Genomic DNA, 9,816 nt, shown 5'->3' on the forward strand with positions numbered 1-9,816 from the left:
ATTTTTGATTTATTGTAGAGATGAGGTCTCGTCAAGTTGCCCAGGCGGGTCTCAAACCCGGGGGCTCAGGCAATTCACTCACCTCGGCCTCCCAAAGTGCTGGGATTACAGGCTGAGCCACCGAGCCCAGCAGTGCTATAATTTTTAAATTCTTACTTTACCTATCATATTTTAAGAGTGGTATTTTAAAATCATTAGTTAGAATTATATTTGTTAGTGACCCAGCACTTTGGGAGACCGTGGTCAGAGGAGTGCCTAAGCTCAGGGTTTCGAGATCAGCCTAGGCAAGTTGACAAGACCTACAATAAATAAAAAAATTAACTACAGTGCATGTCTGTAGTTTCAGCTGCTTGGAAGGATGAGGTGGAAGGATTGCCTGAGCCTAGCAGGTGGTTATGAGCATGCTACTGCACTGCAGCCTGGGCAGCAGAGTGAGACTTCCGCTCAAAAAATTTAAAAAATTCTATTTCTTTTGTTGTTTTACTTTTCTAATTTCATTTTATGACATGATTATATAATATGTTACGTTTATAATGTATCTTCATAGTCATCCTATTGATTCGACATTTGAGATAGGGACCCAAAAAAACCCAGACATATTTTGGAGGGCTAGCTTCTTGAAGTATAGACTTCCCCCACTAGGTAAGTGTTCCAGCAACCCCTTGGCATCAGTGTACCAGCTAGTGCTGTTGTAAGAGACTGTGTTTGGCTTCAGTGAATTTTTTTTTGGAGATTCTTTCAATGTGTCTGCCCATTTTACGATGGACAATTTACACTAACAACTTACCTACACTGTGTTGAGTGTTCGGCAGCTTTTGACCCAAAATGGCATGACCCCCACGCCCCACCCTCCCTATTCACCTGATCTCCACCCTGAGTGACTTTTTTTGTATTTCCCTGAATGAAAAAAAGTCCTCAAAGAAAACCGTTTTGCCGATGTAGAAGAATTAAAACAAAAAACAGCAAAAGCACTAAAAGACATCAAAATCGGTGAATTCAAAAACTGTTTGGAGCAGTGAGTAAAATATCTCAATAAGTGTATTGCATCAAGCGGACAGTACTTTAAAGGTGACTGAAATTTAAACATGTAAGAATGAATACACAGTTTTGTTTTGTTTTTTTGAGTTGGAGTCTCACTCTGTCGCCCAGGCTGGAGTGCAGTGGCACACACGCTCACAGCCACCCCACCATCGACCTACTGAACTCAGGCGATCCTTCCACCTCAACCTTCCGAGTAGCCAGAACTATAGGTGCGTCCTACCACACCTGGCTACTTTTTTGATTTATTGTAGAGATGAGGTCTTGCCAAGTTGTCCACGCTGTTCTCGAACCCGTGGGCTCAGGCGATTCCCTTACCTCGGTCTCCCAAAGTGCTGGGATTACCAGCTTGAGCCATGCGCCCTGCCCACAGTTTTTTAAATAAATAAATTCTGGGAGTTTTTGGGTCTCCCGTTGTATTCTACCACTTTATGGTCATCCTAGTTCTCTGTTCATGCTTTATTTATTTATTCATTTATTTATTTACTGAGTGGGATCTTACTCTGTTGCCCAGGCTGGAGTGCAGTGGCATGCTCATGACCACCACAGCCTTGATCTGCTGGGCTCAGGCAATCCTTCCAAGTACCTGGAACATGAAATCTACTTTATGGGACATATCAGTGTAAACTCAAGTTTATTTCTGTGTCCTCATGGAGGATCTTAGAACAGTGATTGCTATCCAATAAGGGTACCCTATCCAATAAGGGTATCCTGGAGGCCCTCAGATCATTTTGCTATCTAAGACATCTAATGGAATTAATGTTTATGTTGAAGCTATAAAGGCTAATTAGGTTTCTTCACTTTGGTTGGAAGTACATACTGGAAAATCTGGTCACCAAAAGACCTGATAACCAGATATTCCTTAGATGAATAAAGAGTAAAAATAGGCCGGACTTGGTGGCTCAGTCTGTAATCTCAGCACTTTGGGAAGCCGAGGTGAGTGGATTGCCTGAACCCGCGGGTTCGAGACCCACCCAGGCAACTTGGCAAGACCTCATCTCTACAATAAATCAAAAATTAGCCGGGCGTGGTAGCACGCACCTGTAGTTCCGGCTACTTGGGAGGCTGAGGAAGAAGGATCGTCAGAGCCCAGCAGGTGAGGCTGCGGTGGCCAGGAGCATGCCACTAAACTCCAGTCTGGTGATAGTGAAACTCCAACTCAAAAAAAAAATAGTAAAAATAAATTACTACTTAATAATTACAGTTAGGCAGATCAAATCTGGCAACACATAGAATCTATATGGAGAAGGAAAGGACAGTAGAATCCTTGGAGGAAAAAGTCTTTATTATGCTTCAACTGAACCCAAGGTTTTGATTTTTAGGTTTATGTAAAATATACTGGCTGGTTAACAAAGATGAATTAGCCATCATCCCTAACCTTAGAACATTTAAAATGTAATGCTGAATTAATTGGGTCCTTCTGTCCATGGATAAATAACCAAATTTCAGAGTTGACTTTTCAAATTGTGAAGGAATTTTATGTCCTAGCATTGTTGTTTTCTTGTGCATTGTCTTAACATCAAAAGTGCTCTAGTTATCTTCATAGTCCTTTGTCCGGTGAATGCTTTAAATACTAGCCAGGCTCTGTGGCTCAGCCTGTAATCCCGCGCATTTGGGAGGCTGAGGTGAGTGGATTGCCTGAGTCCGCGGGTTCGAGACCCGCCTGGGCAGTGAGACCTCGTCTCTACAATAAATCAAAAAATCAGCCGGGCATGGTAGCGCATGCCTGTAATTCCGGCTACTCGGAAGGCTGAGGCGGAAGGATCGCTGGAGCCCAGCAGGTCGAGGCTGCGGTAGCCGGGAGCGGCCACTGCACTCCAGTCTGGGCGACAGAGTGAGACTCCAACTCAAAAAAATAAAAAATAATAAAATAAAATAAAATAAATACAAATTACTAAGTCTCTTGTATTGTTTAATTAGAAAAAGAATGACTGGAGGGCACCTTCCTTTTGTTTCAGATTCTTTATTGATGACTGTTATCAGATTGTACCAAACCTGAAATTCGCAACTATGCATAATTAGGGATTTGAAATTGAGGTACTGTTATCAAAAGAAGGGGAAAAGATGCTGGTTAGGTAAAAGCAACTGAGGGGTGGGGGCGGGGAGAGAGAGAGACTGACAGACTAGGTTCATTTTAGGTAGTTTAAATTTTAATAGTAAATGTTTATTTAAAAAGGTCCTGGAGTGGTGGTGAGATGATTGCCTGAGCCCAGAGGTTCGAGACCAGCTTGGGCAACTTGGCGAGACCTCATCTCTACAATAAATCAAAAAATTAGCTAGGGTTGGTGGCGTGCACCTATACTAGCTACTTGGATGGCTGATGCAGTAGGATCACTTGAGCCCAGCTGGTCAAGGCTATGGTGACTTTGAGTGTGCCACTGCACTCCAGCCTGGGCAACAGATGAGACACTTACTCAAAAAAAAAAAAAAATTGACCACCAGATTTTATGTATTTTGTTCATTATCCATGAAGTCTTTTGGAGAATTTGAAATGGCTTTTTTAAGATTTTTTTTTTTTTTTTTTTTTTTGAGTTGGAGTCTCACTCGGTCGCCCAGACTGGAGGGCAGTGGCCGCTCCCAGTCACCGCAGCCTCGACCTGCTGGACTCTGGCGATCCTTCCGTCTCAGCCTTCTGAGTAGCCGGAATTACAGGCATGCGCTACCACGCCCGGCTGATTTTTTTATTTATTGTAGAGATGAGGTCTTGCTGCCCAGGTGGGTCTCGAACCCGCGGGCTCAGGCAATCCACTCACCTCAGCCTCCCAAAGGCCTGGGATTTCAGGCTGAGCCACCGAGCCCGGCTTTAAGTTTTTTTATTGAGTTTTATTTCAAGAACTGTAAAAGAAAACCAACTTAAAATTCTTTTTTTTTTTTTTTTTTTGAGTTGGAGTGTCACTCTGTGAGACTGGAATGCCATGGCACACTCACAGCCACCCCAGCGTCTACCTGCTGGACTCTGGCGATCCTTTTGCCTCAGCCTTTCAAGTAGCTGGAACTACAGGCGTGCGCTATCATGCTCGGCTAATTTGTGATTTATTGTAGAGATGAGGTCTTGCCAACTTCCCTGAGCTGGTCTCGAACCCACCAGCTCAGGCAGTTCACTCGCCTCAGCCTCCCAAAGTGCTGGGATTACAGGCTGAGCCACCGAGCCCGGCCTAAAATTCTTAAGGAAATATTTCAGGGATAATCAAATGTTTGATGCCCTTTAACATGACTTATTATGATGAATTTATTGTTTAATGCTGTTCAGAGTTTTAGTAAAAAATATAACCCTGACTAGATGATTTATTTAGTGCTCTGTAATTGTATTTGGAAAAGTAGAATTTCAGATCTTCATAGTTAATCTTACTCTTAAATGCTTATTGATAGTTTCATTTTTTTTAGTTAAGTTATAGTTAATGTTGGTAGGAGGTGAAAGAAAATGTTTTTTACTATATGTAATCCATATATGTGACACAAAATTCAAAAGCCACAAAATAGTATATAGTGAAAATAGGTCTTAATTTTAACTTTCCCTAAGGCCAATTACTTTTACTTCTTGTGTATTTTAACTAAGCTATTTATATAAACACAAGTATGTGTATGTATACATATGATACATACTATGCAAACTCTTCTCATTTGCTTTTTGCAGTTAACAATATATATCTTGAGATTATTTCATTTCAGAGCATGAAGAGTTGTCTAATTTTTTTAAACAATAAAATTAGACACTTCACTGTATGGAAGTACCATAATTAACCAGTCCCTATCAATGGGCATTTACGTTGTTGTTAATCTTTTGCTAATTACCCACAACATTGTTTTCCCATAGGGCAAAAATATTGTTAATTCCACCTAAAATACTCTGTAAAAATGACATCTTCATTCTCCTAACTCTCATATATATATTCCAGGTTTACTGCAACTCAGTCTGTATCTAGAAAAAATGAGTACTTAAGAAGTATGTTAACTGTTAGGAAAGCACAATACCATTTCTTACAATCCAGGATGTCTGTGATAAAAAAGATAATATTATTACAATTATTTGTGCAGTTATGGAGAAATTTTTACATGTTTGGTGGTAATGTAAGATGGTACAGTAGCTGTAGAAAATAGTATGGCAGCTCCTCCGTTAAAACACAGAATTGAGCTGGGCTCGGTGGCTCAGCCTGTAATCCCAAGTGCTTTGGGAGGCTGACTGAGCCTGCGGGTTTGCAACTTGCCTGGGCAACCTGGCAAGACTGCATCTCTACAATAAATCAAAAATTAGCCAAGCATGCTAGCACACGCCTGTAGTTCCAGCTACTTGGAAGGGTGAGACGGAAGGATCGCTGGAGCCCAGCAGGTCGAGACTGCGGTGGCCAGGAACATGCCACTGCACTCCAGTCTGGGTGACAGTGAGACTCCAACTAAAAACAAACAAACAAACAAAAACACAGAATTACCATATTATCCAGCAATTCCACTCCTAGGAATATATCAAAGAAATGAAAATATGTCAACATAAAAACGTGTACACAAATGTTTACAGCAGCATTATTTGTAATAGACGAAAAGTGGAAACAACCCAAATTCAGCTACTGTCAGAGTCCAGCTCCGCAGTATTCAGGAACCCAGGAAGGATGTGTGGATAAGGCGAGAAATGAGTTGGACCAGAGTTCTGTTTCGCACTCTGGCCACCGAAGCACAGCAGTGCTGATTTATTTATATCATAATTTTTGGCAAGCAAATATCAGTAAATTAACAGTAAAAAATGATTAACAATAATAAGTTCACGATGTGATTGTGGTTAAAATTCTTACATATAATTATGTGCTTCAGTAATGTCTACATTTTTAATATTTCTTAGAAAAAGAGCTAGCTGTTCTTGGATATAGTAGCTTATTAAAAGGGCAAGGTTAATATTAGTCAAAAGGTTAGCAAGTGGAAAGTAAAACTTATACTCTATAAAGGTAAATAGTCTATATAGATATAAAGGTGTTAGGCATATAACCTATGTAGTCTCCTTCTCTTACAGTGGGCAATGGTTTAGGCCTAATGATATTAGGAGGAGGTGGCTGAGTATCTAAGCCTATCTTTAATTGATTTATGGTTTCAGTGTGTTCCTCATTCGTTCTCACCGTTCCTTGGTACCACAGTTTTATCAGAGTTTCTTTGTTTAAACTATTCTGGGAAGTTAACGAGACACAGCATAGGACTAGTTCGTGTTACAGATGATTGTGTTTGTTCTTCTAGACTCTGTGTCATGCTGTTCCTGTTAATAGTTTTTCTTGGATCTAGTTGAGACATATTGTTTTTTGTAAGTTATGTAGGAACTCCTATTGAAACTATTATTTATCATGGATATGTGAGCAGCCTCCTTTTCCCAAAATGTAACTAAACAAACTATTCCTATGAAGCCTGCGCAAAACAATACAATGGGAACATAGTGGTGGCCATGACTTAAGAAGCAGTCATGCAGAATTTTCCTCAGGACTTTCCGTGGGTCCTTGCCGCTTGCACAGAATCTCCCCGGGGCCTTGCCTCCCAGAGAGTTGTCCTCACTCTGTTCCTATGCTGGCTCCGAGATTGTTATGGCCCCCGCCAAGCTACAGTATATCTGTATAATGGAATATTGTTTGGCAATAACAGGAAATGATGTAGTGATACATGTTACAACATGGATGGACCCAGAAAACATTATACTGAATGAAAGAAGCCACTCACAAGGAACCATATATTGTATTATTCCGTTTATATGATATGTCCAAAATAGACAAATCTATAGAGACAGAAAATAGATGAATGGCTGCCTAGGGCTAGGGGGAGTAGGGAGGGTATTGGGGGAAGGGCTAAGAGTAAGGGTTTTTTTTTGGGGGGGGTAATGACAGTATTCCAAGATTGTGATGGATGACCAACTCTTTACTAAAAACCATTGAATTGTACACTTTAAGTGGGTGAATTGTAAGGTATATGAATTCTATTTCAAGTTGTTAAAATAGTGTGTTGATAAATGTGTTAACATATTTTGCTTTCAGTTCTTTCTGCAGCTTCAACAGGCAGCATTGGAGGTCTTTGCAGAGAATAACACTCTCAGTAAATTGCAGCTGGGACAGTTAGCTTCCATGGAGAGCTCTGTCTTTGATGACATGATTAACCTCTTAGAGCGTTTAAAGCATGACATGTTGACCCGTCAAGTAGACCATGTTTTTAGAGAAGTGAAAGATGCTGCAAAATTGTATAAAAAAGAAAGGTATGTGCTCTAAGTCAACACTTAACATCAGTTTTGTAAAAGTTAAAGATGGTATGTGGGGTTAGGTTTTTTTTTTTTTAATTTTTTTTTTAGTCGGAGTCTCACTCTGTCGCCCAGGCTGGAGTGCAATGGCACACTCACAGCCTTCGCAACCTTGACCTCCTGGGCTCAGGCAATCCTTTGTTTCAGCCTTCCAAGTAGCTGGAACTACAGGTGTGTGCCACCACACCCGGCTAATTTTTCTTGATTTATTGTAGACAGGGTCTCCTCAAGTTGCCCAGGCTGGTCTCAAACCCCTGGGATCAGGCAATCCTCTTGGCTCAGCCTCCCAAAGTGCTAGGATTATAGGTATGAGCCACTGAGCCCTGCCTGTAATCCTAGGTGTCTAGATAGACCAAGGTTTGGCCTTTGTACTCCAAAGCAGTTTTTGATGGAAATCTTTCTAAACTATTTCTTAATCAGAATAAACTGATCATAATTTAGTTGTCAGCTGTTTGTAAAAATAGAAAGCTGGTGTACAATCTAGGGTTGAATAGTCCAGTCTGCCATCCATTGCACAAAGAAAGGTGCTCATGGAGTAACCAGTGTGTGCTTGCATTATCCAGTTTATCCCACTGCTACAATTCCCTGTACACCTGTGTTACCTCCACCAGAATATGAGCTTCTTGAGAACAGGCAGTGTCTTTTGTCTAAGCACATTCCTTGCCATGCAGAGACCTTTTGATCAGTTTGGAATGGTTACTAGTCCATGTTGTTTTTACTGAAAATTAGAGCACAAAATGGGTTGATGTCTTAAATGCTAATACATTAAAAAAATTTTGGGAGTGGGTGATTGCAGTCTCACTCTGTTACTCAGGCTGGAGTGTGGTGTCACACTCATAGCTACTGCAGCCTCGACCTGCTGAGTTCAGACTATCCTCCTGCCTCAGCTTTCCAAGTCACTAGACCCACAGGTGCGTGCCATCACGCCCGGCTGGTGTTTTTTCTGATTTATTGTAGAGATGAAGTCTCACCAAGTTGCCCAGGCTGGTTTCAAATCCCTAGGCTTAGGCAATCCTCTCACTGCCACCTTCCAAAATGCTGGGAATACAGGCGTCAGCCACTGTGCCCAGCCTACATCTTAAAAGTTAACTGTTTTATGTCAGTAGTTTATATATTAAAATTTTGGGATTGCGGAAGGGAGTATCCTCTTTTTAAAATAAAGAGTGTTTAATGGAGAGCTAAAGTATAAATATGGGTACCCTTATTTTCTGATAGAGCTTTTAATGTTAGGCTGTACATTTTGTCATATCCAAAAATGCCCTAGGACAGTACACTTCCCCACATTTAAAATGATTTGTTAAAACTTGAAAACACAAAGTGATGAAGAATTCAAAGGTAAAAGTGAATGTGTTTTTTTCAGATGGTTGTCCTTGCCGTCTCAGTCTGAGCAGGCAGTCATGTCCCTGTCCAGTTCAGCCTGCCCGTTGTTGCTTACGTTACGAGACCGTTTACTTCAGTTGGAGCAGCAGCTTTGTTTCTCCTTATTTAAAATTTTCTGGCAAATGCTTGTAGAGAAGCTGGATATATACCTCTACCAAGAAGTAAGTAGGAGTAGACTATATTTTTGGGCTGTGATGATAAAGGCAGCTGTTTTTAAATTTTTTTAATTTAACTTTTAAATTGAGGTAAAAGATACTTCTATAATTTACTGTCTTTACCATTTTTAAGTGTACAGTTAAGTGGTAGTAAATACATTTAGGGTCTTTTATCCCCTGCTTCACTCCCCCTCCTTCCTCCCTTCGTGTCCTCTGGTAACCCCCAATCTGCTCACTTTGTGTTCATCAAGGCACCTGTTATATGAATTGTTCTTTCTTTCAGATAATTCTTGCTAATCACTTCAATGAAGGAGGAGCTGCCCAGTTACAGTTTGATATGACTCGGAATCTTTTCCCTTTGTTTTCTCACTATTGCAAGAGACCAGAAAATTATTTTAAACAGTAAGCTCAGTATTTAACAATTAATTTTGATTAAATTGTTAGAGGAGAATGGCTCCTTTTTAATAGCTTTAGGGTTTTCCAGTAAAGTTTGCTGGGATAGGACCAAGTGAAATTTGAAAACACTCGTTGTGTATCTACTGTTTGTTCAGAGAATAATGGGAAGCCAAAATAATACATAAGATGTGACCCATGACCTCAGAAATTGGGTATAAATTGTATGTTGGACTTTGTCTTCTAGCATTTGGTTTAATGCTCCTATTTGCTTATTACTGGGGGAGTAAGTAGAAAATGAAAGCAAGTGCAGTTCTATCATATTCAGTAAATATAAGAAGTTACAAATATGTTGAATACCTAATAATAAGCCAGGCCAGAGAGAAATTTACTTTCTTAAACATTTTTTTTTTTTTTTGACTTGGAGTCTTACTCTGTCACCCAGACTGGAGTGCAATGGCCGCTCCCGGCCACCGCAGCCTCGACCTGCGGGCTCCAGCAATCCTTCCGCCTCAGCCTTCCAAGTAGCTGGGACTACAGGCGCGTGCTACCACGCCCGGGCTAATTTTTGATTTGTTGTAGAGATGAGGTCTC

At 40.7% G+C, this 9,816-nt stretch overlaps 1 protein-coding gene and 1 long non-coding RNA gene across 5 annotated transcripts in view; one reads left to right on the forward strand and one right to left on the reverse strand.

Moving 5' to 3' along the window:
* Positions 1-9,816, forward strand: part of RINT1 (RAD50 interactor 1) — a 38,161-nt gene that overhangs the window by 26,205 nt on the left and 2,140 nt on the right. For all 4 annotated transcript variants that reach the window (XM_008071763.2, XM_021719433.1, XM_021719435.1 and 1 more), the window contains 3 exons: positions 7,038-7,252; positions 8,655-8,835; positions 9,113-9,231. In XM_008071763.2, coding sequence (XP_008069954.1) covers positions 7,038-7,252; positions 8,655-8,835; positions 9,113-9,231 — 515 coding nt within the window. The remainder of the gene's footprint in view (positions 1-7,037; positions 7,253-8,654; positions 8,836-9,112; positions 9,232-9,816) is intronic.
* Positions 8,496-9,422, reverse strand: LOC110596838. The gene is made up of 2 exons (XR_002482750.1): positions 9,085-9,422; positions 8,496-8,881 (listed from the first exon to the last, which is right to left on the reverse strand). It is a non-coding gene; the product is annotated as an uncharacterized LOC110596838 (long non-coding RNA).

Source organism: Carlito syrichta, unplaced genomic scaffold, assembly GCF_000164805.1.
Source record: "Carlito syrichta isolate Samal-C Ts95f unplaced genomic scaffold, Tarsius_syrichta-2.0.1 Scaffold314713, whole genome shotgun sequence".
NCBI lineage: Eukaryota > Metazoa > Chordata > Mammalia > Primates > Tarsiidae > Carlito > Carlito syrichta.